The sequence below is a fragment of the Haliotis rufescens genome, unplaced genomic scaffold (assembly GCF_023055435.1).
Source record: "Haliotis rufescens isolate VD_foot unplaced genomic scaffold, xgHalRufe1.0.p SCAF_17, whole genome shotgun sequence".
Classification (NCBI taxonomy): domain Eukaryota; kingdom Metazoa; phylum Mollusca; class Gastropoda; order Lepetellida; family Haliotidae; genus Haliotis; species Haliotis rufescens.
Window position 1 is genome coordinate 2,989,703 of NW_025963857.1, and position 24,841 is coordinate 3,014,543.

Consider the following 24,841-nt stretch of genomic DNA (forward strand, 5'->3'; position numbering starts at 1 on the left):
TATTTTATATGATATTGTTAAGTATTGTATTGTGGTGTGATGATGAATTAATAGAGCCTCTCTGACTTCATCCTCAAGCTCTAAACGCATCTGATTCAGCTTCCTGGTTTGGGGATGAAGATCGCTATAGTTTTCATTGTCAGTTGTAGACAGTTACAGCAGATCTAGATTCACTGAAATAAGAAATATGCATAAATAAAAATCTGTTATGAAAAAGGCTATTGCATGAAATTTAATTATTTATTTTGCATTTTGTATAAAAATTTCAATACATGCTCTGCATGTAAAATATATTCTTGGTTGTCCTTGCTCTGTACGGATTGAATGTTGTAAGACCTGTCCTAAAACCCAGATTAACACGGCCTTTCATCACCATTAATTTTTGGTAAGGAGAATGATGTAATATTTACCACTATGAAGAGAGAGTTGGGTGATTATCATGGTGTGACAGAAACTCCATAGCATCTGTCCTTGTTTTAGGCTTGAGTGTAATTCAATCTGGGGACAATGTGATGCCATCTTAAACCATAGGGTGATATGATTGCAGTAATTTTAGAGACCAGATTTCATCTTGATGAGATACGTTTATGCCAAAGCTGCTAAAACGCTTCTGATTAGTCCCTCCCAATATTAAGTGGGAGCCAGACACCCCCCCTTGGCCAACGCCCTCTTCTGCGTCCATACGTCCATTGTTGCTTGTGGTAAAACAAATATTTACTGTAGCGTTCAGCAACCAAATCAGGGGAGATGATTTAATTTTGAACTGAATGGAAACAGTTGTGGCTTGACTCATCCTTTATCTCACAGCAAATTTCAAAATTTCCTCTGCACCATTTTTGTCTGTGAATTTTATTTGAGTAGTTTAATTTGTTGCGGACTCATGCCAATTTGGTGCGCTAGCTGGGCATCCACTCTGATTAATATCAGAATTTCCGCCATGCGCGAATTAATTTTTAGTCAGATTCTTTTTCCAAAGGATGTTTTTGTCGTTTTTGTCCAAGCTAACTGAGCTATGCAGTTGAGAAATATCTCGAGTTTCAAAAGGCCATGTTCTTTTCTTCCTCTATTGAGATGAGAGGTTAGCCAAGGGGGGACGACTGTGCTGGTGACAAAAGAGCATCTTTGCCTGGGAGGGTAAGATAGCTGCATCGGAGATTTGTTTGAGGTGGTGTCGAGTGTTACGACTTGGGCGATCGATTAACTACTTCCTTTCACCCAATACTCGGCCTTGTTTATTTTAGTCTTTTTCAGGGTAAAATGAACCTTTTGAGAACAAAATATTAAAGGCAGTTTATCTTTATTGGAACGTCTTGATATTATGAGTATGTAAAGTCTTATTATGAAGGGCAATAGTTCTTGAAATACTTGAGCTTGCGAATATTGAGTTGAGAAAAACTTCTTGAAAGCAGATAACTGTATTTCAGAGTGAAGGTGTTTATTGTTGTCAGAGCTGGTTATTAAAGTCCACACTGTTTAATTTGATGTGCTTGATGTTATATAGACATAGCAAGCCTCTTACAGTACACTATGACTGGGAACAAAATACACAAGAAATGACTTGGGGCCAGAATTCCAGGCCCCTATTAAATAGCAATGCACTTTGTGTGCTGAACTGAAATTGTATGCCACAAACTATGGAAAAAGTTTTGGAATTTAAGTGGAAGGTTGGATAGCCAAGTGGTAAAGGTGTTGACTAATCATGACTAGTCATGAGTTTGATTCCCACATCTGACAATATGTTTAGACCACGCTTGTGTTGGTGCAGAAGTATAAGGTGTGACAACTTGTCATACAGAAGTGTGTCCCTTGGCTGCAAAAATCTTTGTTCATAGGTTTGAATCTGACATCAGCCATGAATATGGTCCATGGTTCATGATGGTTTGTCATGACAGAATTTGCTTAAAAACTAAAAAATCTAACATGCTGTTGAGGCCCGACACCAAGTCAGTCTCACAGTCCCTGAACCATATTATTGAATATTGTGCCCAGCCCTTACTGCCATGATATGGCAAGTCTAGATTATCCTTGGGTTCTGAATCTCCCATCTTACTGAGGTTCCTTTTCAATTTAGATGGAGTTGTTTGTTTCTATCAAAATTATGTATTTTCCATGACTAAGCATAAGTCTGCCCGACACCACTCACTCATTCTTCTTCTCCGCATGGAGGGGCGGTCGGGTAGCTTAATGGTTTAAGCGTTAGCTCGTCACGCCTAAGACCCGGGTTCGATTCCCGACATGGGTACAATGTGTGAAGCCCATTTCTGGTGTCCCCCGCTGTGATATTGCTGGAATATTGCTAAAAGTGGCGTAAAACCATACTCACTCACTTCCCCGGATGGGGAAAACAAGAGTGGATGTGGAGGTCAGGCGCAGTGACTGGTGTAATGCATGCCATCGACCCCGTGGGCGTGGATGAATGCTCATTATTTCAACACCTGGTTTGTGTGGTCCAGACTCACTTATTAGTGAAAGTCCAGTTATCACCCTTGGCTGGAATTTGAAGTTGTACTTTGGCTGGACTATCGAGCCAATGCATAGTCAATCAAATTCGCGTACTGAAATTGACATCCAGTTCATAAAAAGCATGGCGACTGCCTGCATATTTTTGTTGAATGCAGGATTTGCAGAGGATATGTACTGTCAACTGGCACAACAAGTATTATCCAAAATGTAACATGTTTTTAATCAAGGTGCTCAAATGATTTGATGCGCATTACGAGGTGTGACCCCTTTTATTACACTAAAGATCTTGATTATCAATCAGATCGTCTTGACTTGGTGCCGCCATTTTGTTTGAAGCAAATGCAAGTGACATGAGAGGTGGAATTTGGTTGGTCAATAGGGGAGAGGCATGGAAGGGACATAAGTCGTAATTTAGCCACTGGTGGTGCTATGATCGAGCCCTGTAATTCCAGCCTAGTTTGGCAAGGGTGGAAACTGGACTTTTATAGTCGTTAACTTCCTTGCCTCAAGAAGATGGGCACCAGCCTGCTTCCTTGACTCAGTTTGAGTGCTACATGTAGTAGAACTTCAAGGGTTTTAGTGGGTGTCCTTATATATGTTATCACTGTTTGGAGTGGTAAATGTTTCAGGTTAATTGCATCGCTGGTGATATAGCTGAACAATAAAGAAATAAACACTCACTTTTATCCATAGCTGTTATGTAACTTTAAAATTTTCTCGATTATTTACCATTTTTTTAGGCTTAGTTCTCATACAGACAAGATGGGACACGAGTTGTAGGGAATTACGCACAATATTCACCTAGCTGTGTAGATGAAGCTGAAACTTGATGTAAAACATGTGTTCAATAGGAACCAGTACTCGAGATAAGAGGCTTGTTGGCGTAAGTCACACGTCTAGGATGTGTTTGTACTCCCACACTGGCCAGTTTATACATACCAAATGCAGGAGTACAACCAGAAACATGCAGACTCATTTTCACGGCAGTACAGCTCGCGACATTAGCGTGATCAAATTTGATCGAAATCAGGTTGGTCAACTGTTACACCACCTGTGGACCATGTGAATGTGATTAATGTCATTTCAGTTGGGAGTAGGGCTTGCTTAGGTTTCCATCCCATATTAACGCAACACTTTTTTATTTTTAAGTGTTTTTGTTTAATGGACTCCAATAGCCAGAGAACAACACTTATTTATTGGACTGACTGGAGTGCCAATAGACACAATCAGACAAAACAAAATGACTAGTTTGAATTTGTTTATATTTTCCAGACTGCCTTGTCTAATATAAACTAGAAAAAATAAATGAAAATAAAATCAAACAAAACGTAACAAAATTTTCTGATAATAGTTGATGAAGTGCAAGGCGTGTAGGCTCATTATAGAAAACAAAGCCTTCTAACTGTTCTAAGTTAAAACATATGAATGTTTTTGTAGAATTTAATAAATATCCTGTGCTTTAAACAGAATTTAATTGGCATGATTTTTGCTCTCCTAATCAATGACCAAAACAACTTGATGCAAAAATTTGGAGCTAATAAAATTATTTGAACCATTTCACTTAGTTCATAACCATAAAGCATAGAATACCTATCCATGAATATAAACAGTGAGGCGACTATGCTTGTCGTCAGAGGCGACTAATGGGATCGGGTGGTCAGGGTCGTGAATTGGTTGATGCTTGTCATCGATCCCAATTGCGTGGATCGATGCTCATGATGTCAATCACTGGATTGTCTGGTCCAGACCCGATTATTTACAGACTGCCATCATATAGCTGGAATATTGCTGAGTGCAGCGTTAAACAACAAACAAACAAACAAATAAACAGTGATAACAGCATAGAATTCTTTTGCTGAACACTATTCCCCAGAGCACTAATGTTCACATCTATTTATAATGTATTTTAAAATTAAATTCAATTAAATTCAATAAGTTCAATACGAGTACATCGCTTTCCAACCCAGCTTCAAATTTAGCTGAAATTGATGGAAAATATCTTAAAAACGACACATGATCTTTCCTTAGCATCAGAAATACAGCTGTTTTTGTTGGAAGGTGAGATTGTGTGAAGACTTTTTAATGATACACAAAGGACACCTCTATTAGAGACATGACTGATCTCTGCCGACATTACACAGGTGGAATTGTCCGAAAAAATGAAACCTGATTGACACGTGGTGTTCTCAGGTTAAGGCTCCCCCAGAAACAGCCGCGCAGTTGATGTGTGCATTGTAGGCTGTGGCAAGACCACACATATGGCAGGCCAACCCATTTCTCTTTAGTCTCATGTATAGCTTATTGTTTGTTTTCATACACTTAAATCCATGTAATAACTCCCTATTCCACTGATACGGAAATTTCTGCTAATCTTGTTGTAATGGCACCAAGCAGTACCTCCCATAATGCCAAAGCGAAAGTTTGGATTTTGACGCCAGCCACTTTGTCCTGTTATGTTTTGAAACATCAAAAACCATGTGACCTTTGTGTTTGTGTAACAAAAGAAATTAAAGTCCGACCAAATGTTTACATTAGTTGTAGGTTGCCGGGGAAACTCTTAATACAATCGTGGCCAGATGCTCATTGGGTGATGGCGGGAACAAATGTTAGAGGCAAAACAATACAGCCATTAAACTCACAAATGTTAACTATATCAGAAAAAAGATGTCTCTCCAAAACCTTCTTGTGTATGGTAGGGCTGGGTACAGAATGCCATGCACGATTAAAGTACAGTTTAAATTCCTCCAATATTTGAATTGCATGTTTGAATTTTTCAGCTTATGCTACTGCTGTCTGAATACTTTCTTGCTTTTATCACCAACTCTTAAAGCGTGATACATTTCAAAGTGGCAAAATAAACATTTACTGTTAATTTCAAGTTTAATAGATACATTATTTAGGATTTCAAAGTGACATTACATCCAGACCGTCCTTAAAATTAAATTTTGGGCAGTTTGGGTTATTAGTTCAGTTTTTCAGTAAACTACGGTTAAAACAAACTCAAAGGGACCACTGATGTTAGTTTAATAAAACCGTAGTTCATTATAATCATATATGCAGCATATATACAGACCATGGCTGGGACCAAAAACATGTTGTTATGTCTATCAGTTCGTTATAAGTGTGTTCATTATAAACGTAGTTTACTGTAGTTTAATCATATTTCATTCATAAATGGAAAAGGATTAGAAACTAGTCATCCAACTTGGATACCAACTCCTTGTGTTATTGACATGATTAACAGATTTGATGTTGTCGAAGACTATTTCATGGCTTTATGTGTGATATCAGGCTTACCTCAGTTGAGTATTGGGTGGTCACGGTAGTTAGTTAACGTAAACAGATGGGGAAAACCAAGAAGGCCAAGTTTTGGCTTGTTAGTTCTTACTCTACTGTTTGGGAACTCAACAGTTTGTATCGTTGTAATCTTGAAAAATTGCAGTTGCCATTTTGTATCAATACCTTCAAGAACCCTTATCGAGAAGATGGCTTTTAGAATGTCATGTATATTTCATGAACTGTGTATTTCAGCGATGCACTTGCATTATGGCGACATGACAGACAGCACCTGCCTTGTGAAGATTGTGAGCCAGGTCCGCCCCACGGAGATCTACAACCTGGCCGCCCAGAGTCACGTCAAGGTCAGACCACTGTCTTGCAGTACAGTTGAACCTCGCTAATCTGGATGCTTGTGTTTTCTTTGATATTGTCTGGATAAACAAATTTCAAGATATATGAATCCCTTGTCAGTTACCTCCCCTGCTCAAATTGTACAGAGGTAAAAATACGTCCTGTTATATGATGTTGAAGATTATTCGAGTATTATGCGCAGTAAAAAAATACATCGTATCCCCTCAGTGAATTAAGGTGAATGAACAGGCGATAACGAACTTGGTCAATAAGAAATTTGTGATAAAACATCACTAGACTTGATGATATACAATTTAGACTGTACCAGTATTTGTTTTTTGCTAGGTATTGTTTTATATGCAGAGATTAGGATTACCTAAGTATTTTCTCATAAATAAAGTCGAAAATAGCAATCAGCTGAACACACACTTTATTTCCGGTGATTCAGTTAAGAAATATGATAGAAGTGTGACTTGGCTCTGTTTCACGAAGTGGGACAACTATTGGAAATCATGTCATGTGACTTATGTTTGTCATGTCATGTGACTGATGTTTGTCATGTCATGTGATCACTATTATGAGTTGTTTCATGTGACAACAATTGGAAGTCATGTCATGTGACTTATGTTTGTCATGTCATGTGATCACTATTACATGTCATGTCATGTGCCATACCCGTGCTCGTGGGTTTCACCGAAGTGGTAAACGTCTTAGACCTGCATCACTTCGGGCTTTCCTCCCACATTAAGCTGGCACGCCGTGATATAACTGGAATACTGTTAAAAGCGGCGTTAAACCCAACTCACTCACTCACTCATGTCATGTGACTTATGTTTGTCATGTCATGTGATCACTATTTCATGTCATGTCATGTGACAACAGTGCCAGTCATGATGTAGGTGTCTTTGTGACTGTTTAAAAAAGTTTTATATAAAGATTAAAAAAATTATATGTATAAAACTTTCCAATGAATTTAATCTTTCTTTTAATAACTTTCCTTTTCTAAATGTTCCTGAAAAGTACAGGTGATTTGGGACTCTTGTATTAATACAGGTTTAATAATTTTCTAAATACTAAAGGGGCAGATGGGTAGCATGGTGGTTAAAGCATTCGCTCATCACGCCGAAGACCCGGGTTTGATTCCCAACATGGGTACAATGTGTGAAGCCCATTTCTGGTGTCCCCCGCCGTGATATTGCTAGAATATTGCTAAAAGTGGTGTAAAATCATACTCACTAACACACTCTAAATACTAAACAAATAATATGTTTACAAGTGATATGATACAGAATCCAAACCAATAGTAGATTTAACCTGAATTTCCCAAACCCTGCTGATCCGTACTAATGCATAACACAGATGGTTGCTCAAAGCATTAAATAACCAGCATAGGCTGCCTACGAAATTACGGACATAAAATTTTCACTTCCAGACAAGTAGATTTGGACAATAGTGATTAAGCAAGTTAGGAAATGATGATTTCAAGACTTTGCACGTGATAAAGTGGTAATTCTGTCGGACATGATAGTATATGTATTTTGTCCAGATTACCCTTCATAGTGCCATTATTCCATTAAACTCGTCACATCATGTCCATGTTTGTCTTCTGACCATGAAATCCCAATCTTTTAACCACCATATTTCAATCAGAATTGATACAGATAGTTTTATTACCATCAGTATGAGGAGAATGGTGTGTGTTGACACAAATCTCTGTGTCAATTTGCTCATCAGAATCAGTCACGAAGGTTTTATATAGAAAATGACATATTTTGTGCAATTTTCCATTCCAGTGAAGCACAATGTCTAATCCAAACTCAGCACTTGAGATGAAACTATAGCAAATTGCAATTAATCCGTAGATCCGGGCCGATTTAGGAACCCAGGCTGTGGAAACTGGTCATGGATGAACGTTCGTGATCGTCGTCACCCGGCCTTTGAGACTGGTGTTTTGATTCCATGTTAAGGCAGGCCAGCGCTTGTTTAACTCAGAGCATCTCATTTGATTTAATTGATTCGAAAGGAAATCGTGTGATGTATTAATTCAAAATAGAAACGTGATATCTGTCAACCTGCGGACAACTCCATTTGCAAGTTAGGGAGCCCGAGTCCCAGACAAAGCTGCTTCCATTGGAAACAGCTGGGGGTCAATTTATAAGTTTTCCCTTCCTCTGGCCCCAAGCTCTTTTTTGTTTTGAAAATGATTCAATGAATGCGAAGGAAAATATTGCCGACAAGTCAGGCGGATAGGCCCAATCTAGGAAATTTGTGGAACTGGGATTAGCCAGCATTTGCGAAAAATCTAAAACATGATAGCTCGAAGCCGGAGGTGATATTTTCTGCAAATGTGTCCCAAGTGATGAAAATGAGATTAATCAATAAAGTTGCTATGTTTTGCAGTTTGGGCAAAAAGGCTTATGTTTCAATAAACATACGTACTGAAGCATTTGACACTACCTTGACACTTTTGAACATAAATATGATGTTTGTGTTTGTGCGCCGACAGCCTGATTGTTGCTGTCAAAAAGCCGTGTTGATGCTGGGTTTGCGTGGTTTCCACTGTGTGGTGTGTGTAAACATTAATGTTTTCTATTAAAATACCCCTTCCTCTCTACTCTATAGGCTTGATGGTCAAATGCAACATTTGTGGTTAGTTTGCGATAGGATACTCAAGCAAACGGACAGTTTTATGGCATACGGAATATTTTTCACTGTCTCATCACTTATTTCTTTAAAATCTGAGTGTTTAAATTCAGCATGGATGTGTATAGAAACATGTGTTCATCATTTAATGGACATGTGGATATTAGACAATTTTACGGACTTATAACCCAGGAAACATCAATTATGTAAGTTGGAAATTGATTATTTTTTTAGTACTCTGATGTAAATTGTAAATTTTATAATTAGATGAGTGTAATTAAAATCATTGCTTGTAATTCCATGTTTGGGCATATTTATTGTATATTTGACCACATTTAACTGAAATACAGTGAAACGTTTTCGTGTTAGTTGGAGGAATCAGTGGTGTGGCAGAAACTCATAGTTTTATGGCTATACAATTTGGCTATACTCGGCATCATTTGGCTGACGTGTTGTATAGGTGTTATGTATTACCTCGTTACTTAGGTGTCTGCGTACAGGTGTCCTTTGAGGGGCGGTGGGGTAGCCTTGTGGTTAAAGCGTTCGCTCGTCACGCGCGGGTTCGATTCCCCACATAGGTACAATGTATGAAGCCCATTTCTGGTGTCCCCTGCCGTGATATTGCTGGAATATTGCTAAAAGCGGGTAAAATCACTCACTCACTCACTCACTCATTCACACACAGGTGTCCTTTGAACTGGCCGAGTACACAGCTAATGTTGATGCTGTTGGAACGCTACGAATGTTGGATGCGATCAGGACAACTGGACTGACCGACCAAGTGAAGTTCTACCAGGCCTCTACAAGTGAACTGTATGGAAAAGTGCAGGAAATTCCGCAGAAAGAGACTACCCCCTTCTATCCACGATCCCCATATGGTGAGTGAACGTAGTAGTGTGTATATGTCTGTTTTTTTTGTATCTATGGAGTGCTGTTTGAAGAGTTCATTAGGGTGCTGTTTGCTGAATTTATTAGTGTGCTGTTTTTCAGAAATCATTAGGGTGCTGTTTTGCAGATGTCATTAGGGTGCTGTTTGCAGAATCCATTAGAGTGCTGTTTTGCAGAATCCATCAGGATTGCGGATTGCAGTGTCCATTATGGTGCTGTTTTTCAGAAATCATTAGGGTGCTGTTTTGCTGAATTCATGGAGGGTAGGACTGCTCCTATGGGTTCTCTGTGTTGAGCCATGCTGTCCTGGTGTACGGGAAGTGATAGTGTTGGAGTACTGCTGTATATAAAACCCATTCTCTCTTTCGTCAATGAACTCCGAGGGCTGCCTTGGTTAATCATGATGCTGCAATTAATGTTAATACAAAGATGAAAAGATGGATAATACATGCATTGATCAAAGAATTTTTTCCTTTGTCATGGAAGACTTCAGATCGTATTGATTGTCATTTCTTTGAGCTATGCTCTTTCTCCAATTTCCAATTTCAAGGAATTGGAAAACTGAATGAGGGCTCCACCTTAATTAATACTGAAACAAGCTTGCATTGTGCTTGTGCTGGTCTGGTCAACTCAGTAAGGTGACACCTGCCTCTTATGTTCATTAGTGGATGATGAACATTGACTCAGGTGTGGACAGGCATAATGACCAGTTTCCAGTCACATCCAACAATCACCACTTTTATTATATTAACCCCTGACACCTGGGTGTAAACGATACCCGCTATCTTCCGGCAACAAACGCCAAATTGTTGTGGTTCAGGAAAGTAGCCATTTTTGGTGCTGGGTTGGTCAGTGTGCAGGTGTGAAAGCTGACATTGATACTGTGTCCGAGTCAACAAACATGGATAGTGGGTGGGGGTGGGGGGGAATGTGGCCTGGTAAACAAACATCGACACTGAAGAAATGGGAGTGTCTTCCATAATATTACCAGTTAATTCTTTAAAGGATGATTGTGACTTCATTCTTGGGATAACAAGGAGTTTAGGCAAGGGTCTTGCCTTGTTCTTGGTCAAGGAGAGTTAAATCTGCAGTTTGAAATAAAGGTGGGCTCCAGAGTCCTTGAGTTCTCTGCTTTTGTGTTTTTTAATCTCTGGGTCTCTGAATGTTAGCTTTAGCTTGAGGGTTATTGCAGGAACCCTTTGACTTGCATGATTAACTTCAGACACTGATTCAGTGGAGGGGGTCAGTGAAAATCTTGGACGGTCACTCAGCCCATTTAAGTCTTGAGTGAAGAGTTTAATAATGGATAGTCCAGTGCGCAGTTGTTGGGATTATTTGTCAACAATTTATTTGGCATTTACCTTCATGGCAAATTTGATAATGTGATACACAGTTGAAAATAGCCACACACACACTCAACACATCCTCTCAAATATGATGAATAAATTCACAATGTTGTGATTTTTTTTACATTTTTTTAGGAAATATTTTATGATTATTGAAATATTTCAATAACTAAAGCCTTGATTTACTTTCTCATGACAAGATGCTTAAACTTCATCTATTTGAAAAATATGTTTAAACATTACTATGATAACATCTTTTTGTTAATGGGGGTTGGACTGATTTTATTCATCAGTAAACCAATCATTTCTACACAAGTTCAGCAGATAGAGTCCCAGTGTAATGAGATCCAGATTTGCTTCCTTCTGCTGGGGAGCCACAAACTTGAAAAGTCAAATTGTATCTACACATTACTTCACACGGAATTGTTATTGTTTACAGGTGTGGCCAAGCTGTACGGCTACTGGATCGTCATCAACTACCGCGAGGCGTACAACATGTTTGCCTGTAACGGCATCCTCTTCAACCATGAGAGTCCACGCAGAGGTAAGGAACACCAACCCAACACGTTGTTGTGATAGAGGTCCCCCCTCCCACACAGCCTGGGAGTGTCTGGTTTAGTTTGGAGGACTGTACATGGCTGTCCTGGGTTATAACTCCAGAAGGGTCCCAGGTGGCCCAGTTGCTGTGCAGAGTTGTGCCCCTTAGTCATGCCAGGAACCTATGATTAAGTTTCAGAACCCAGGGCCTTGTTCCACAAAGCGATTGTAGCGCTACGACTGTCATAAGTCAGTGTTAACGTATTGGAGTTACGATTGTCTTAGCGCTAGATCATTTTGTGGAACAAGGCCCAGGTCATTCTGATTATGGGGGCGGTTGGGTAGCCTAGTGGTTAAAGTGTTCGCTCGTCACGCCGAAGACCCGTTTTCGAATCCCGACATGGGTACAATGTGTGAAGCCTATTTCTGGTATACCCCGCCGTGATATTGCTGGAATATTGCTAAAAGTGGCGTAAAACCATACTCACTCACTCACTCATTCTGATTATGTTTGTCAGCACCATATATGTGCTTCCTCCCACAACTGACACGCAGTGATATAGGAACACAGTTCAAAGCGGCGTTAAATCCAACACACTGTAACTCCAGAATTGGAAAACAATATGAACAGTTGGTTGAAAAAGAGTAACAAAGAGAAAACCGTTGATTTTAAAAGGTCTTATTTTCAACAGAGTTTGATCATAATTATTATGTGATGTACCCGCGAACTGGTTTAATGCGATGAATCACGAAAATAATGGCATGAGTGAATGGAGAGTATGGCTGGCGGCCCAACATGAAGGACGTGACACTCAGGTGGAAGATTACCCAACCACTGATGACAACCCCTCTAGTTTTTCCCCCTCTGAAGCCTTTACCATGACAGGTACTTGCTTTAAACATGGTGAGAAACACAAACATTAAAATTTGTTTGACATTGTCAAAACAGTCAAAGATGTTTTCTTTGATTACTCATTGTGACTGGGTACAAAGGAAAGTCACATCGGGGGAGATTTCCTGTCGTAATTCCTCTGTCAAGCTGTATTGCCTCCATGTTTATGCTGGCCAATGCGTCCTTTCCCTTTGCACTGACAAGGAAGCGATGTTGCGGTAATCGGTGATATTTTTGACATTTACGGACAGTAGCCCGGCGCGAGGCGTGACTTGTGCAGGAGTGTAAAGGACTTAGTCCCTTCCTATTAACGCCACGTCAAGGCTGCTTTTTGATCGCTAATTGCATGAAAGCTGATACAACATACTATTAATTTTGTCAAACAGATACATTACTAGGATCTCCCTGTCCCACCTCGGCCCAATTTCACCTCAAAGGCTCTGTGGGATTCAGGATCCCAGCAAGTTTTGTCCCACTTTTTTAGCTGATATGATTTTTATTACACATCCAGCTGTGATAAAACAAGCTGGTCTGTTCCAAGTAGTTTTCTGATTGAATATTATGAAAATATGAACTAGATATGAACCAAACCAGTTGTTGTTTTGTGACAATTTTATTATTATTTTTTATGGTTGCAGCTTTTTATTTTGGTTGTATTTTTAAAAAAATCAAACCCTAATAATTGCTTGTTTATAACAGACTTGGCAATCTCGTCCAGTTCATTTACCAGTTAATGAAATGTGATTTAAATGAAAAGAGAATATTAATCACAATTGGCTACATTTTCCTGTTTTTCTTCATTGAGTAAGCAGCTGTTTCAGTGGCATTGATGCATTGTTGACATTTCATTGTTGACAACAATGTAGTGAACACAGCTGATAAATAAGGTACTTTGTTGTTTACCCCACTCTCGTTAACAGGTAGTAATAAATTCAAGTCACCAGAAAATAGTGGGTAATTTATTCATTGAAGCTTACAGTATGTATTTTGGTTCATAATTCGTTGAAATTGCATAAATATTTTGATATATTAGCTGCTGTTTGATTTCTAATTATTGACTACTGAGTTTTGATGAGTTAATTGAGTGTGTTTGATTTAGGGGTAATGAGAGGGCAGAATAGCATGCAAACTAGGTGCATGTCAATGGGTAGTGCAGATTGTGCCCATTGACGTGTGGCGCACGTCGCGCATGCAGTTATCGGACCTTTTATATATGTCACTATTTTTAAAAATTCTGGTCTAAATATCTTTTGAGTTGTCTATGGACTATTGCCTCTGTTGTGTCCTGTGCAAGGTTCCCTATAATTTGCAGCAGTCCTATTATCATAATAACTAGTTGTTAGGGACATGTCTCCAGAATTGCAGGTTTCATATCAGGTCGACCTGCTTGCACCATGGTTGATAATAGACGTCTCAGGCCAGCGGTGAACACGCCCCGAACACAAGTTGTTTTGTAATTGGCAAAGTGCTAATTAGTATCAAGTTTGGGATGAAATATTGTTAATGGGTTCTTAGAGTAAAAATATTGATTTTTGGAATGAAAAAAAAAAACAAATGAAAGAAACTATGCCATGTTTCAAGTTGTCTCAGTTTTTGAATGTCTGGTTATAGTGGTTTGTGTTTCATGCTAGAAAATAGTAAGTGCAGTTGATAAAAGTCTTTATGTCCCTTCACTTTGAATTACCTTATTTTCTTGAGTATGGTGCACACTTTTCCCTAAAAAAATCCAGTTGTGTTGAGTTGGGTGCGCATGTTCCATGTCTACAATGAATTTTGATGTTTTTTCCCCTGACAATAACACTGGAAATACAGTGTCCTTACTGAACTACGCAATTTAATCCTGTTATTAAACTGTCTGGTTATAAAAAGTGTTCATTGTATATCTGGGCTTAAGTTTGTAATCTTTTTTATTATTTTTTTCTTCAAAATTTTATTTAATATTGTTTACATTAATTTGCGGGAAATTGAGTTTGTACTGTATGGCAGATCACACCAACTGACACTTATTCACAGCAACCACAATCAAGTTGCTATTGTTGTCTTGACAGAAAGTGGATACATATACCATGTAGTCTTTGAAAGGCATTTAGAAGTGATACACATAAGGAAGAGAATTTATGGATGTCACCGTCTTTATTATGGGGGGCATGGGTGGCCCAGTCATCTAAGGCACCGCAATTCGCTGTGCTGTGTTGCGTCCCTTGGGCATGCCAGAAACCTATGATTGTGGGTTCGAATCCCGGTTCGCCCTGTTTATGTTTCTAGGTTTGTCAGCACCATACCCGTGCTTGTGGGTTTCACTTAGTCTGAGCCCTGCATCACTTCGGGCTTTCCTCCCACACTAAGCTGACATGCCGTGATATGTTAAAAGCGGCGTTAAACCCAACTCACTCACTCTTTATTATGAGTCACAACGTTTTGGAGTATATGCTTACTCCTTCATCAGGTGAATGAATGCCATGAGGCAGAGAGCATATATATGTACAGTTAAGGACAACAAAAAGCTTTTCTTGTCAAGTTTCCACTTTTGTTATCTTATTACTTTTTGTTGTAATATATATATATCCTGTACCATGCTCATTATTCAGCCTTGGTTAATAACACTATAAGGATGTATACCGAAATGTCACCTTTACAGTAAATAAAGAAGATGTTATCCATAAATCATCTCTACTTTCTTTATGAAAGTATATGCAAAAAAATATTCCCAACATATTCATGATGCCTTACCTTTTTCGTTCAGTATATGATAAGGTATCGCTGACATAAAACATTCTCCCTGCCCAAACATGTTATTTAAGAGAGCTTGTGTACTAAATGTTAAGGAAACAATTTAGTCATTTCAGAATTATTTTTTGGGAATTTCTGTGTCAAGTGGCAGTGGTATTAACAGGATGAATTCAGTGTTTCAACTTTTCTTTCTGCTTCCAAGACGAAAGACGAATCTTTTTGTAAAAAACCCAGTAATGTGAGCTACATGTCACACTCTACCAACAGCTTTGAAAGAACAAGTGTAAGTGACAGATTGTTTGAACACAACACCAATATCTAAATAAACCCAGGTGTAAACTTATTTTCCTCACTTACAACATGAGAAGCAAGCCATTAACCTTTGCTCGTTGTGTGCCAGGGAGGTGTAACCATGGTAACCGATATTACTAATAATTACCATGCCACGATTTAGCCACATTTGTCCAAAAATGGCACAAAGTGTATCAACAATTCATAATTATTGCAACTGCCGTCCTGGCTGCTGAAACAACGGATCAGTATCATTCCGTACCGAGTGTCGTCGCACCCAATGTTGCCATCTCACCATCCAGTCGTAGCTTTTACCTTTCAATTAGGCAGATATGCTTCTCCGGCAGCACCAACACAGAAACAGCAATCTAGGAGTTACATGATAATTACACTGATTACCACAATCACAAGACTATTCTCGTTGTGTATACACCCTAGAAGTGGCCATTGAGAACTGTCAGGGCTGGGAGGCCTCAAGTGCTCCACTAATCAAGTGTGTTAAAGAGGAATCGGTTGATGGATGGGAGGAGAGGGCTCGAGTACAGATAGCCGTAATTATCGTAATTATAGTATTATGTTAGCGCATTGTGTCGTCAAACTTTCTGCCTGAATGGGTGGAACAACACTGAAGATTTTGGCCTCAAGGTGTTCTTTTCGTGCCTAGATGGTTGTCTTTGTGTGTTTAAGGCATGGGTTTAGGCAACATAAGATCTTCGCACCCTTGTCAAGCTTTTTGAGCTGTCTGGGTGTTTTGTTAAGTTTGTATGTGGCTGCTTCATGCACTTAGCATGTCATTGGAAAGCTGGGTTGCAAACATTACTGGCAGTTAGATGTTAAATACAGATTCATGCTTTATTGAAGAGATGTACACATGAATAACAATCTATATCGGGATTGATTTTGGCTTTTTATTTATTTTGCTATTAGGCATGTATTGGGCTTACTTGCTGTGAAATCATTAGCTTGAAAGGATAGTTTTGTCATTTGGAAAGGATTTCGTAAACGTTAATATGAATAGCGACGGTATTAACGATTAAATATGCTGAAGTGCTTAAAAGGAATTGTGTTTCCCTAATTTTTAAAATATTTTTTGTGTGTCAATTCTGTAGGAAAAAGGTATGTTTTTAGTTCTAAACATGCATCACATGGCTTGATCGTTGTACATTGTGAAAGTGGTTGTATCAAGTTCAGGTGGGATATTAAATTACTGAGTGAATTTGATGACCTTCTGACTGAATCATAGTCCTAATCTCCCAGTGAGAGATTTATCACAAGCATATAGAGTTGCTTCCCTTTGTCCGTAGATAGTGGCCGTGGTGGCACTGTGACAGGGCGTAACTCTGTAAGGCTAATGTGTCTTGGAGAAGGAGATGAATGCATGTTGACATTATAGCAAATTGGTTGAAATAACAAAATCTGGCCTTCGTCACAAAGTGAATTAGAATAGTTCTAGTCTTTGAAAGGCATTTAGAAGTGATACACATAAGGAAGAGAATTTATGAAGGAACACCTCATAATAAAGAAGTTGACATCCATAAATTCTCTTCCTAAGAATAGTTCTGTTGTGGCCATTTTGAAAAGATTGCGAACAAATTTGGCTGATATATTTCTCCGCCACTGCTAACACCTCCAGATCAAGAACCCAAATCAGTCTGTCAGACATCAATTATTGTTTTCATGATACAAACTATCTACTTTTAAAACAGAATAGATATACTTGTTTTGTTTTTCTCACTTTAATTAAAAGAATCACTTGATATGCCAAATGAAACAAAAAATGTTTTTCATTTCATTTTATTTTATTCTCTAAAAAATGTGAGATCTTCGACTCCGTGTATAAGATGACCCCCCTTCCTAGCCCCCTCATTTTAGGTACGAAAAACTCGCCTTATACACAGCGATATACGGTATGTTAAATGGTTGATGAACAATATGTCGACCATGTAGCACGACTCTGCAATGATGGGTTTGTCTGACCCAGGTCAGATAGATCGTATATATACTGGAGCTAGTAGACTTTGTGGACAGGAGTGTTATATGGATATTTAGGGTTTTACCAGACATAAAATACTGCGTCCTGTATGCATACATCTGGAGTATGGCAAGGTCATTATCCTTGGTGAAAGTGCATGACCCTTCATTTCTGAACAATATGGTACCACTGTCCTATATTTGTGAACAATATGGGTAACTGAGTCCTATAGTTCTGAACAATATGGCTACCTTAATCCTAAAGTTCTGAACAATATGGCTACCCTAATCCTATAGTCCTGAACTATATGGCTACCCTAATCCTATAGTTCTGAACAATATGGGTAACCCAGTCCTATAGTTCTGAACAATATGGCTACCCTAATCCTATAGTTATGTACAATATGGCAACCCTAATCCTATAGTCCTGAACAATATGGCTACCCTAATCCTATAGTTATGTACAATATGGCAACCCTAATCCTATAGTCCTGAACAATATGGCTACCCTAATCCTATAGTTGGGAACAATATTCCTTTAGTCCTGAACAATTTGGCTACCCTAATCCTTTAGTTCGGAACAATATGGGTAACCCAGTCCTATAGTTCTGAACAATATGGCTACCCTAATCCTATAGTCCTGAACAATATGGCTACCCTAATCCTATAGTTCTGAACAACATGGGTAACCAGGTCCTATAGTTCAGAACAATATGGCTACCCTAATCCTATAGTTCTGAACAGTATGGGTAACCAGGTCCTATAGTTCTTAACAATATGGCTACCCTAATCCTATAGTCCTGAACAATATGGCTACCCTAATCCTATAGTTCTGAACAGTATGGGTAACCAGGTCCTATAGTTCTTAACAATATGGCTACCCTAATCCTATAGTCCTGAACAATATGGCTACCCTAATCCTATAGTTCTGAACAGTATGGGTAACCAGGTCCTATAGTTCTGAACAATATGGGTAACCAGGTCCTATAGTCCTGAACAATATGGGTAACCCAGACCTATAGTTCTGAACAATATGGGTAACCCAGACCTATAGATCTGAACAGTATGGGTAACCAGGTCCTATGGTTCTGAACAATATGGGTAACCCAGACCTATAGATCTGAACAATATGGGTAACCCAGATCTATAGTTCTGAACAATATGGGTAAGCAGGTCCTTTAGTTCTGAACAATATGGGTAACCCAGACCTATAGTTCTGAACAATATGGGTAACCCAGACCTATAGTTCTGAACAAATGGGTAACCAGGTCCTATAGTTCTGAACAATATGGGTAAGCAGGTCCTATATTTCTCATACCTGGTCCACCAGTACTGTATCCTTGATGAACATAAATTTGAAGCTCTCTGTGGTCAGTCTCAAATGTTATCTAATTGCAATAGATATTGAAACTGATCAAAGCATGTCAAGACTGTGATATTGTGGGGAAAGGATGATTTGGTGTATTTTTCCAGGATGATGTCAAACCTGTATGCTCATCTTTCCTCACAGGTCCCACATTTGTGACACGAAAGATCACCCGCGCTGTGGCGAAGATCACCCTGGGGCAGCAGGAGGAGATGCAGCTGGGGAACCTGGACTCCAAGAGAGATTGGGGGCATGCCAAGGACTATGTAGAGGTAGGGGTGACCTTGACTCCAAGAGAGATTGGGGGCATGCCAAGGACTATGTGGAGGTAGGGGTGACCTTGACTCCAAGAGAGACTGGGGACTATGTTGATGTAGGGGTGACCTTGACTCCAAGAGAGATTGGGGACTGTGTGGAGGTAGGGGTGACCTTGACTCCAAGAGAGATTGGGGACTGTGTTGATGTAGGGGTGTCCTTGACTCCAAGAGAGATTGGGGACTGTGTGGAGGTAGGGGTGACCTAGACTCCAAGAGAGATTGGGGACTGTGTGGAGGTAGGGGTGACCTTGACTCCAAGAGAGATTGGGGACTGTGTTGATGTAGGGGTGACCTAGACTCCAAGAAAAATTGGGGACTGTGTGGAGGTAGGGGTGACCTAGACTCCAAGAGAGATTGGGGACTGTGTTGAGGTAGGGGTGACCTAGACTCCAAGAGAGATTGGGGACTATGTGGAGGTAGGGGTGACCTTGACTCCAAGAGAGATTGGGGACTGTGTTGATGTAGGGGTGACCTAGACTCCAAGAGAGATTGGGGACTGTGTTGAGGTAGGGGTGACCTAGACTCCAAGAGAGATTGGGGACTATGTTGAGGTAGGGGTGACCTAGACTCCAAGAGAGATTGGGGACTGTGTTGAGGTAGGGGTGACCTAGACTCCAAGAGAGATTGGGGACTGTGTTGAGGTAGGGTTGACCTAGACTCCAAGAGAGATTGGGGACTATGTGGAGGTAGGGGTGACCTTGACTCCAAGAGAGATTGGGGACTGTGTTGATGTAGGGGTGACCTAGACTCCAAGAGAGATTGGGGACTGTGTTGAGGTAGGGGTGACCTAGACTCCAAGAGAGATTGGGGACTATGTTGAGGTAGGGGTGACCTAGACTCCAAGAGAGATTGGGGACTATGTTGAGGTAGGGGTGACCTAGACTCCAAGAGAGATTGGGGACTATGTTGAGGTAGGGGTGACCTAGACTCCAAGAGAGATTGGGGACTATGTTGAGGTAGGGGTGACCTTGACTACAAGAGAGATTGGGGGCATGCCAAGGACTATGTGGAGGTAGGGGTGACCTTGACTCCAAGAGAGATTGGGGACTGTGTTGATGTAGGGGTGACCTAGACTCCAAGAGAGATTGGGGACTATGTGGAGGTAGGGGTGACCTTGACTCCAAGAGAGATTGGGGACTGTGTTGATGTAGGGGTGACCTAGACTCCAAGAGAGATTGGGGACTGTGTTGAGGTAGGGGTGACCTAGACTCCAAGAGAGATTGGGGACTATGTTGAGGTAGGGGTGACCTAGACTCCAAGAGAGATTGGGGACTGTGTTGAGGTAGGGGTGACCTAGACTCCAAGAGAGATTGGGGACTGTGTTGAGGTAGGGTTGACCTAGACTCCAAGAGAGATTGGGGACTATGTTGATGTAGGGGTGACCTTGACTCCAAGAGAGATTGGGGACTGTGTTGATGTAGGGGTGACCTAGACTCCAAGAGAGATTGGGGACTGTGTTGAGGTAGGGGTGACCTAGACTCCAAGAGAGATTGGGGACTATGTTGAGGTAGGGGTGACCTAGACTCCAAGAGAGATTGGGGACTATGTTGAGGTAGGGGTGACCTAGACTCCAAGAGAGATTGGGGACTATGTTGAGGTAGGGGTGACCTAGACTCCAAGAGAGATTGGGGACTATGTTGAGGTAGGGGTGACCTTGACTACAAGAGAGATTGGGGGCATGCCAAGGACTATGTGGAGGTAGGGGTGTCCTTGACTCCAAGAGAGACTGGGGACTGTGTTGATGTTGGGGTGACCTTGACTCCAAGAGAGATTGGGGACTATGTTGATGTTGGGGTGACCTTGACTCCAAGAGAGATTGGGGACTATGTTGAGGTAGGGGTGACCTTGACTCCAAGAGAGACTGGGGACTATGTTGATGTAGGGGTGACCTTGACTACAAGAGAGATTGGGGACTATGTTGATGTAGGGGTGACCTTGACTACAAGAGAGACTGGGGACTGTGTTGATGTAGGGGTGACCTTGACTACAAGAGAGATTGGGGATGTTGTTTCAGATGGTATGGATGTTGTTGTTGCAGGTGATGTGGATGTTGTTGTCGCAGGCCATGTCAATGTTGTTGGTCGATGGTGATGTGGATGTTGTTGTTGCAGGTGATGTGGATGATGTTGTTGCAGGCGTTGTAGATGTTGTTGTTGCAGGCGATGTGGATGTTGTTGTTGCAGGTGATGTGGATGATGGTGTTTCAGACGATATGGATGTTGTTGCAGGTGATGTGGATGATGTTGTTGCAGGCGATGTGGTTGATGTTGTTGCAGACGATATGGATGTTGTTGCAGGTGATGTGGATGATATTTCTGCAGGCGATATGGATGATGATGTTGATACTGTTGTTGTTGCAGGCGATGTGGATGATGCTCCAACAGAAGGAGCCTGAGGACTTCGTGATCTCAACCAATGAATACCACAGTGTCAGGGAGTTTGTCGAGAGGGCATTCAAGATTGCCGACATAGACATTGTGTATGTATATGTACACATATTTTATTTAGATTTCTTTGCATCTTTCACCAATATCTTTGGAATGATTTGTTTATTTGATGTTTAATTCAGCACTCAGAAATATTCCAGCTATATGTGGCGGCCTATAATTAATCAAGTATGGACAAGAAAATCCAGTAATTAATGGTAGCGATGAGTAATGATCCATTAGCCTAGTTGTTTAAGCGTTTACTCGTCACGCCGAAGACCTGGGTTCGACTCCCCACATTTGTACAACGTGTGAACCCCAATTCTGATAACCACCGCCGTGATATAGCTGGAATCATGCTGAAAGTGGCGTAAAACCATAGTCACTCACTCACTCACTCACTCTACAGTGGACCAGTGGGATTCTGGGATAGCACCTGTTTTACCCCCAAAGGCTTGGATAATACAATTTTTATTCCTAATATAGGATATTGACGATATAGTAACACATTCAGCTGATAATCTCTATTTAATATATAGATTCTGGTGACTTGTTCTTATATTTCTGAAGAGGGAACAAATGGATTATGACATGTAAAATTATGGCATAAAGAACAAGGAAATTTAGAAGAAAAATATAAATTGAATTTTTCAATTTAAACAGAATATGCGCACACATATTTTCACGTTTGATTCCTGTACTGAATATGATGTGTCATATCGTTTACCCCATATTTAGATTTATTTAGATTTGTTTAGATTTATTTAGATTTGTTTAGATATGCCCATAAACAAGCAACAAGAACCATGTGCACGGCTCTCTGTCCAAGAGCCCTTATTTCCCTGTTAACGGTGCCAGGCAAGGGGTGGGAGGCAAATATTTAGTGTTATCAACCTCCGCTTGTTATGTTAGTGATAAAAGATTATCAATAAATATTGAATTTCCATGGCCCTTTGATAACCAGTCACATAGTTTGGCAATATAAGAATTTATTTATGTAATAAAAGGATTTTGTTTAGAATCTTGCTTTAAAAAAAACTTGTGAAGTTCTGGTTTTTTCTTTGGTGATATAGCCATATCTGTCCGCCCACTGCGGGCATCGCCATGGCGATTGTGTGAGATGTTTGAAGTGCGGGCAGTAAGTGCAAGCTGACTTCACATCAATTAAGGAGTTTATTGTTGGCTAGTACATATTAATCACGGAGAGTTAAATCGGTGTGACTGTGTCTGTAGACACCTCGTTAGAAACGATGATGTAAACTTCCAGGGTTGACTAAGGGCAGAGGACAAGTATTCCATTCCAACACTGTCTGCCTGACAACTACACCAATCTGGCTAGTTGAACATGTAGACAATGAATCTTTGTTCCAACTTTCATTCATTACATGTTTGGAATTTATTCATCAATGAATATAGATTTATTTACTCAGTGAATCAATGCCGGGGCTGAACATGGCCGCTTGTATGTTAGTCCAAGGCAAGTGAAAATCTGGAGTTGAGTTCTCATCCTTAACGTTTTGTATTGTAACTCAAGTGCGAACAGTATCAATTTTGATGCGACAAACACGTGACATCACATTGGTAATTATGACGTCGTGATATAAGGCCAGCCGACTTCAATGGATGTTTACAAGACGGTGACTTCCAATAAGATTTCTTTTTGCAAGCTAGTAAAAAATTTATTACAAGGATTTTTCAATTTGCATATGTAAGTCTGAGGCCTGCGATATGTTGTTATATTTCATTCCTTTTAGAATTCTGTTAGCTCCTTAACGTTTTTTTTAATATGATATGTGGAATATGGTATATAGAGCTTGGGGATTCCTTGTTGTAATATACCACTCAAAAAAGGTTAAGGACCACCCAATTCTTCCATATTACTGGGTGGTCCTTAACTTCTTTTGAGTAGTATAAATGATTGAGGCTGAAAAAAAAAATTCAGTTTGTTTTTCACTGGTCAATTATATGGATTAACATATATTTGTTGAGTTGATGTAGATATATATCAGTACTTATTGTACAGCACTATTCATCCCGTTCATACAAAGATTAGTTGGTAGCAAACTATAAACAGAAAATTGCATGAGAACGTTTTTGCATTTATGTACTTATTTCATTAAGTGACCACCACTAATTTGAAGCTTTTTTTAATATTTTAACGAATATACAGTGTTTTGTAGATGTAATTAAGATAAGGGCCACATTTCTTTTCTTAGCACAATAAATCCTACTTTTGTCAAGCGTGTTTCGTAAGAGTGCATGTAAGGCTCTTGTTGCCAAGTGATGGCTTGTGGGAAGGAGTGTACCTGCATGCACCTCGTCCGACTGCCGTTATCAACAAACCTGTCTTCTGTCCTGGCTTTCCATGTATTTAGAACCGTTTAAAGAGAAAACTGTTGAATTTATGTGGCAAGGAAGTATGTTCAACACTAAGAAGAAAAAAAGAAGAAAAAAAACGTTTTGTCTTATCGTATGTTCGACCATGGTTGAAGTCCCATCTCAGTGCTTCCTCTGATTCAAATATGTATGTGTCCCGATAGCGATGGTTACCATAGTTATAATGTGCAGAAATGATCGCGAAATAACCTGGCTCACCCTCTGTCCCTGAACACGAGTTTTTCCTTACATTACAATATGTCATTGTTAGAATTGGACGGCAATTAAGATCGCAACCCAACCAACGAAAAACCTTGTTATTGACAAGCGGGGACTGATTAGGAAGGGAAATATGACAAACGTTGAAAGAATGGCCGAAATGATGTGGCGTTATGACAGTAGGCCCGGGATCTGGCACCGGCTTCGAGTGCACTGTGTGTTAAAACATGTGTATTAATCACCTAGTTCCATACCGATACTGACGTTTATGTGCAGTTTTGCCACACATACACTGAGATCTGTCACGAGGGGATTTATGAGACCTTCTTTCCTGGTTTTGTTATCAGGAGTCTTCTGTGCATATGGTTTTGTAATCAGCCTCCCCTGAAGAATTTATGTTTTTCGTGCTTTTTTGGAGGGCTTGGACATTAATGTTGAACACATTTGGGACCAAATATTAGCTTTCACCGTTTCATGGGTGATGCCTAGTCATGCTCCTTGCACTTGCTAACTCTGTCCCGAAAACAGAGGGTATTGGGACAGGGGATCATATTCCTTTGAATCAGGCCATTGATCTGACTTGGTGTAGGGAAACCCATGGCACTGTCCGATGACTTTTATTCCTAGCTAGGTGTTCTCCCATTTGGGAATTTGGGAATTTGGGGTAGGGTAGTTTTCCATTGGCAGTTATTGTAATGGTTAGAATCTACAATGGATCTACATTTGTATCTAGACCTGCTCAGAGG

At 40.0% G+C, this 24,841-nt stretch overlaps 1 protein-coding gene across 4 annotated transcripts in view; it reads left to right on the forward strand.

The window, feature by feature from the left end:
- LOC124146632 (GDP-mannose 4,6 dehydratase-like) overlaps positions 1-24,841 on the forward strand; it is a 77,718-nt gene that overhangs the window by 27,464 nt on the left and 25,413 nt on the right. For all 4 annotated transcript variants that reach the window (XM_048397421.1, XM_046517054.2, XM_046517136.2 and 1 more), the window contains 5 exons: positions 5,995-6,104; positions 9,422-9,614; positions 11,410-11,514; positions 18,902-19,029; positions 21,435-21,553. In XM_048397421.1, the coding sequence (XP_048253378.1) occupies positions 5,995-6,104; positions 9,422-9,614; positions 11,410-11,514; positions 18,902-19,029; positions 21,435-21,553 (655 nt within the window). The remainder of the gene's footprint in view (positions 1-5,994; positions 6,105-9,421; positions 9,615-11,409; positions 11,515-18,901; positions 19,030-21,434; positions 21,554-24,841) is intronic.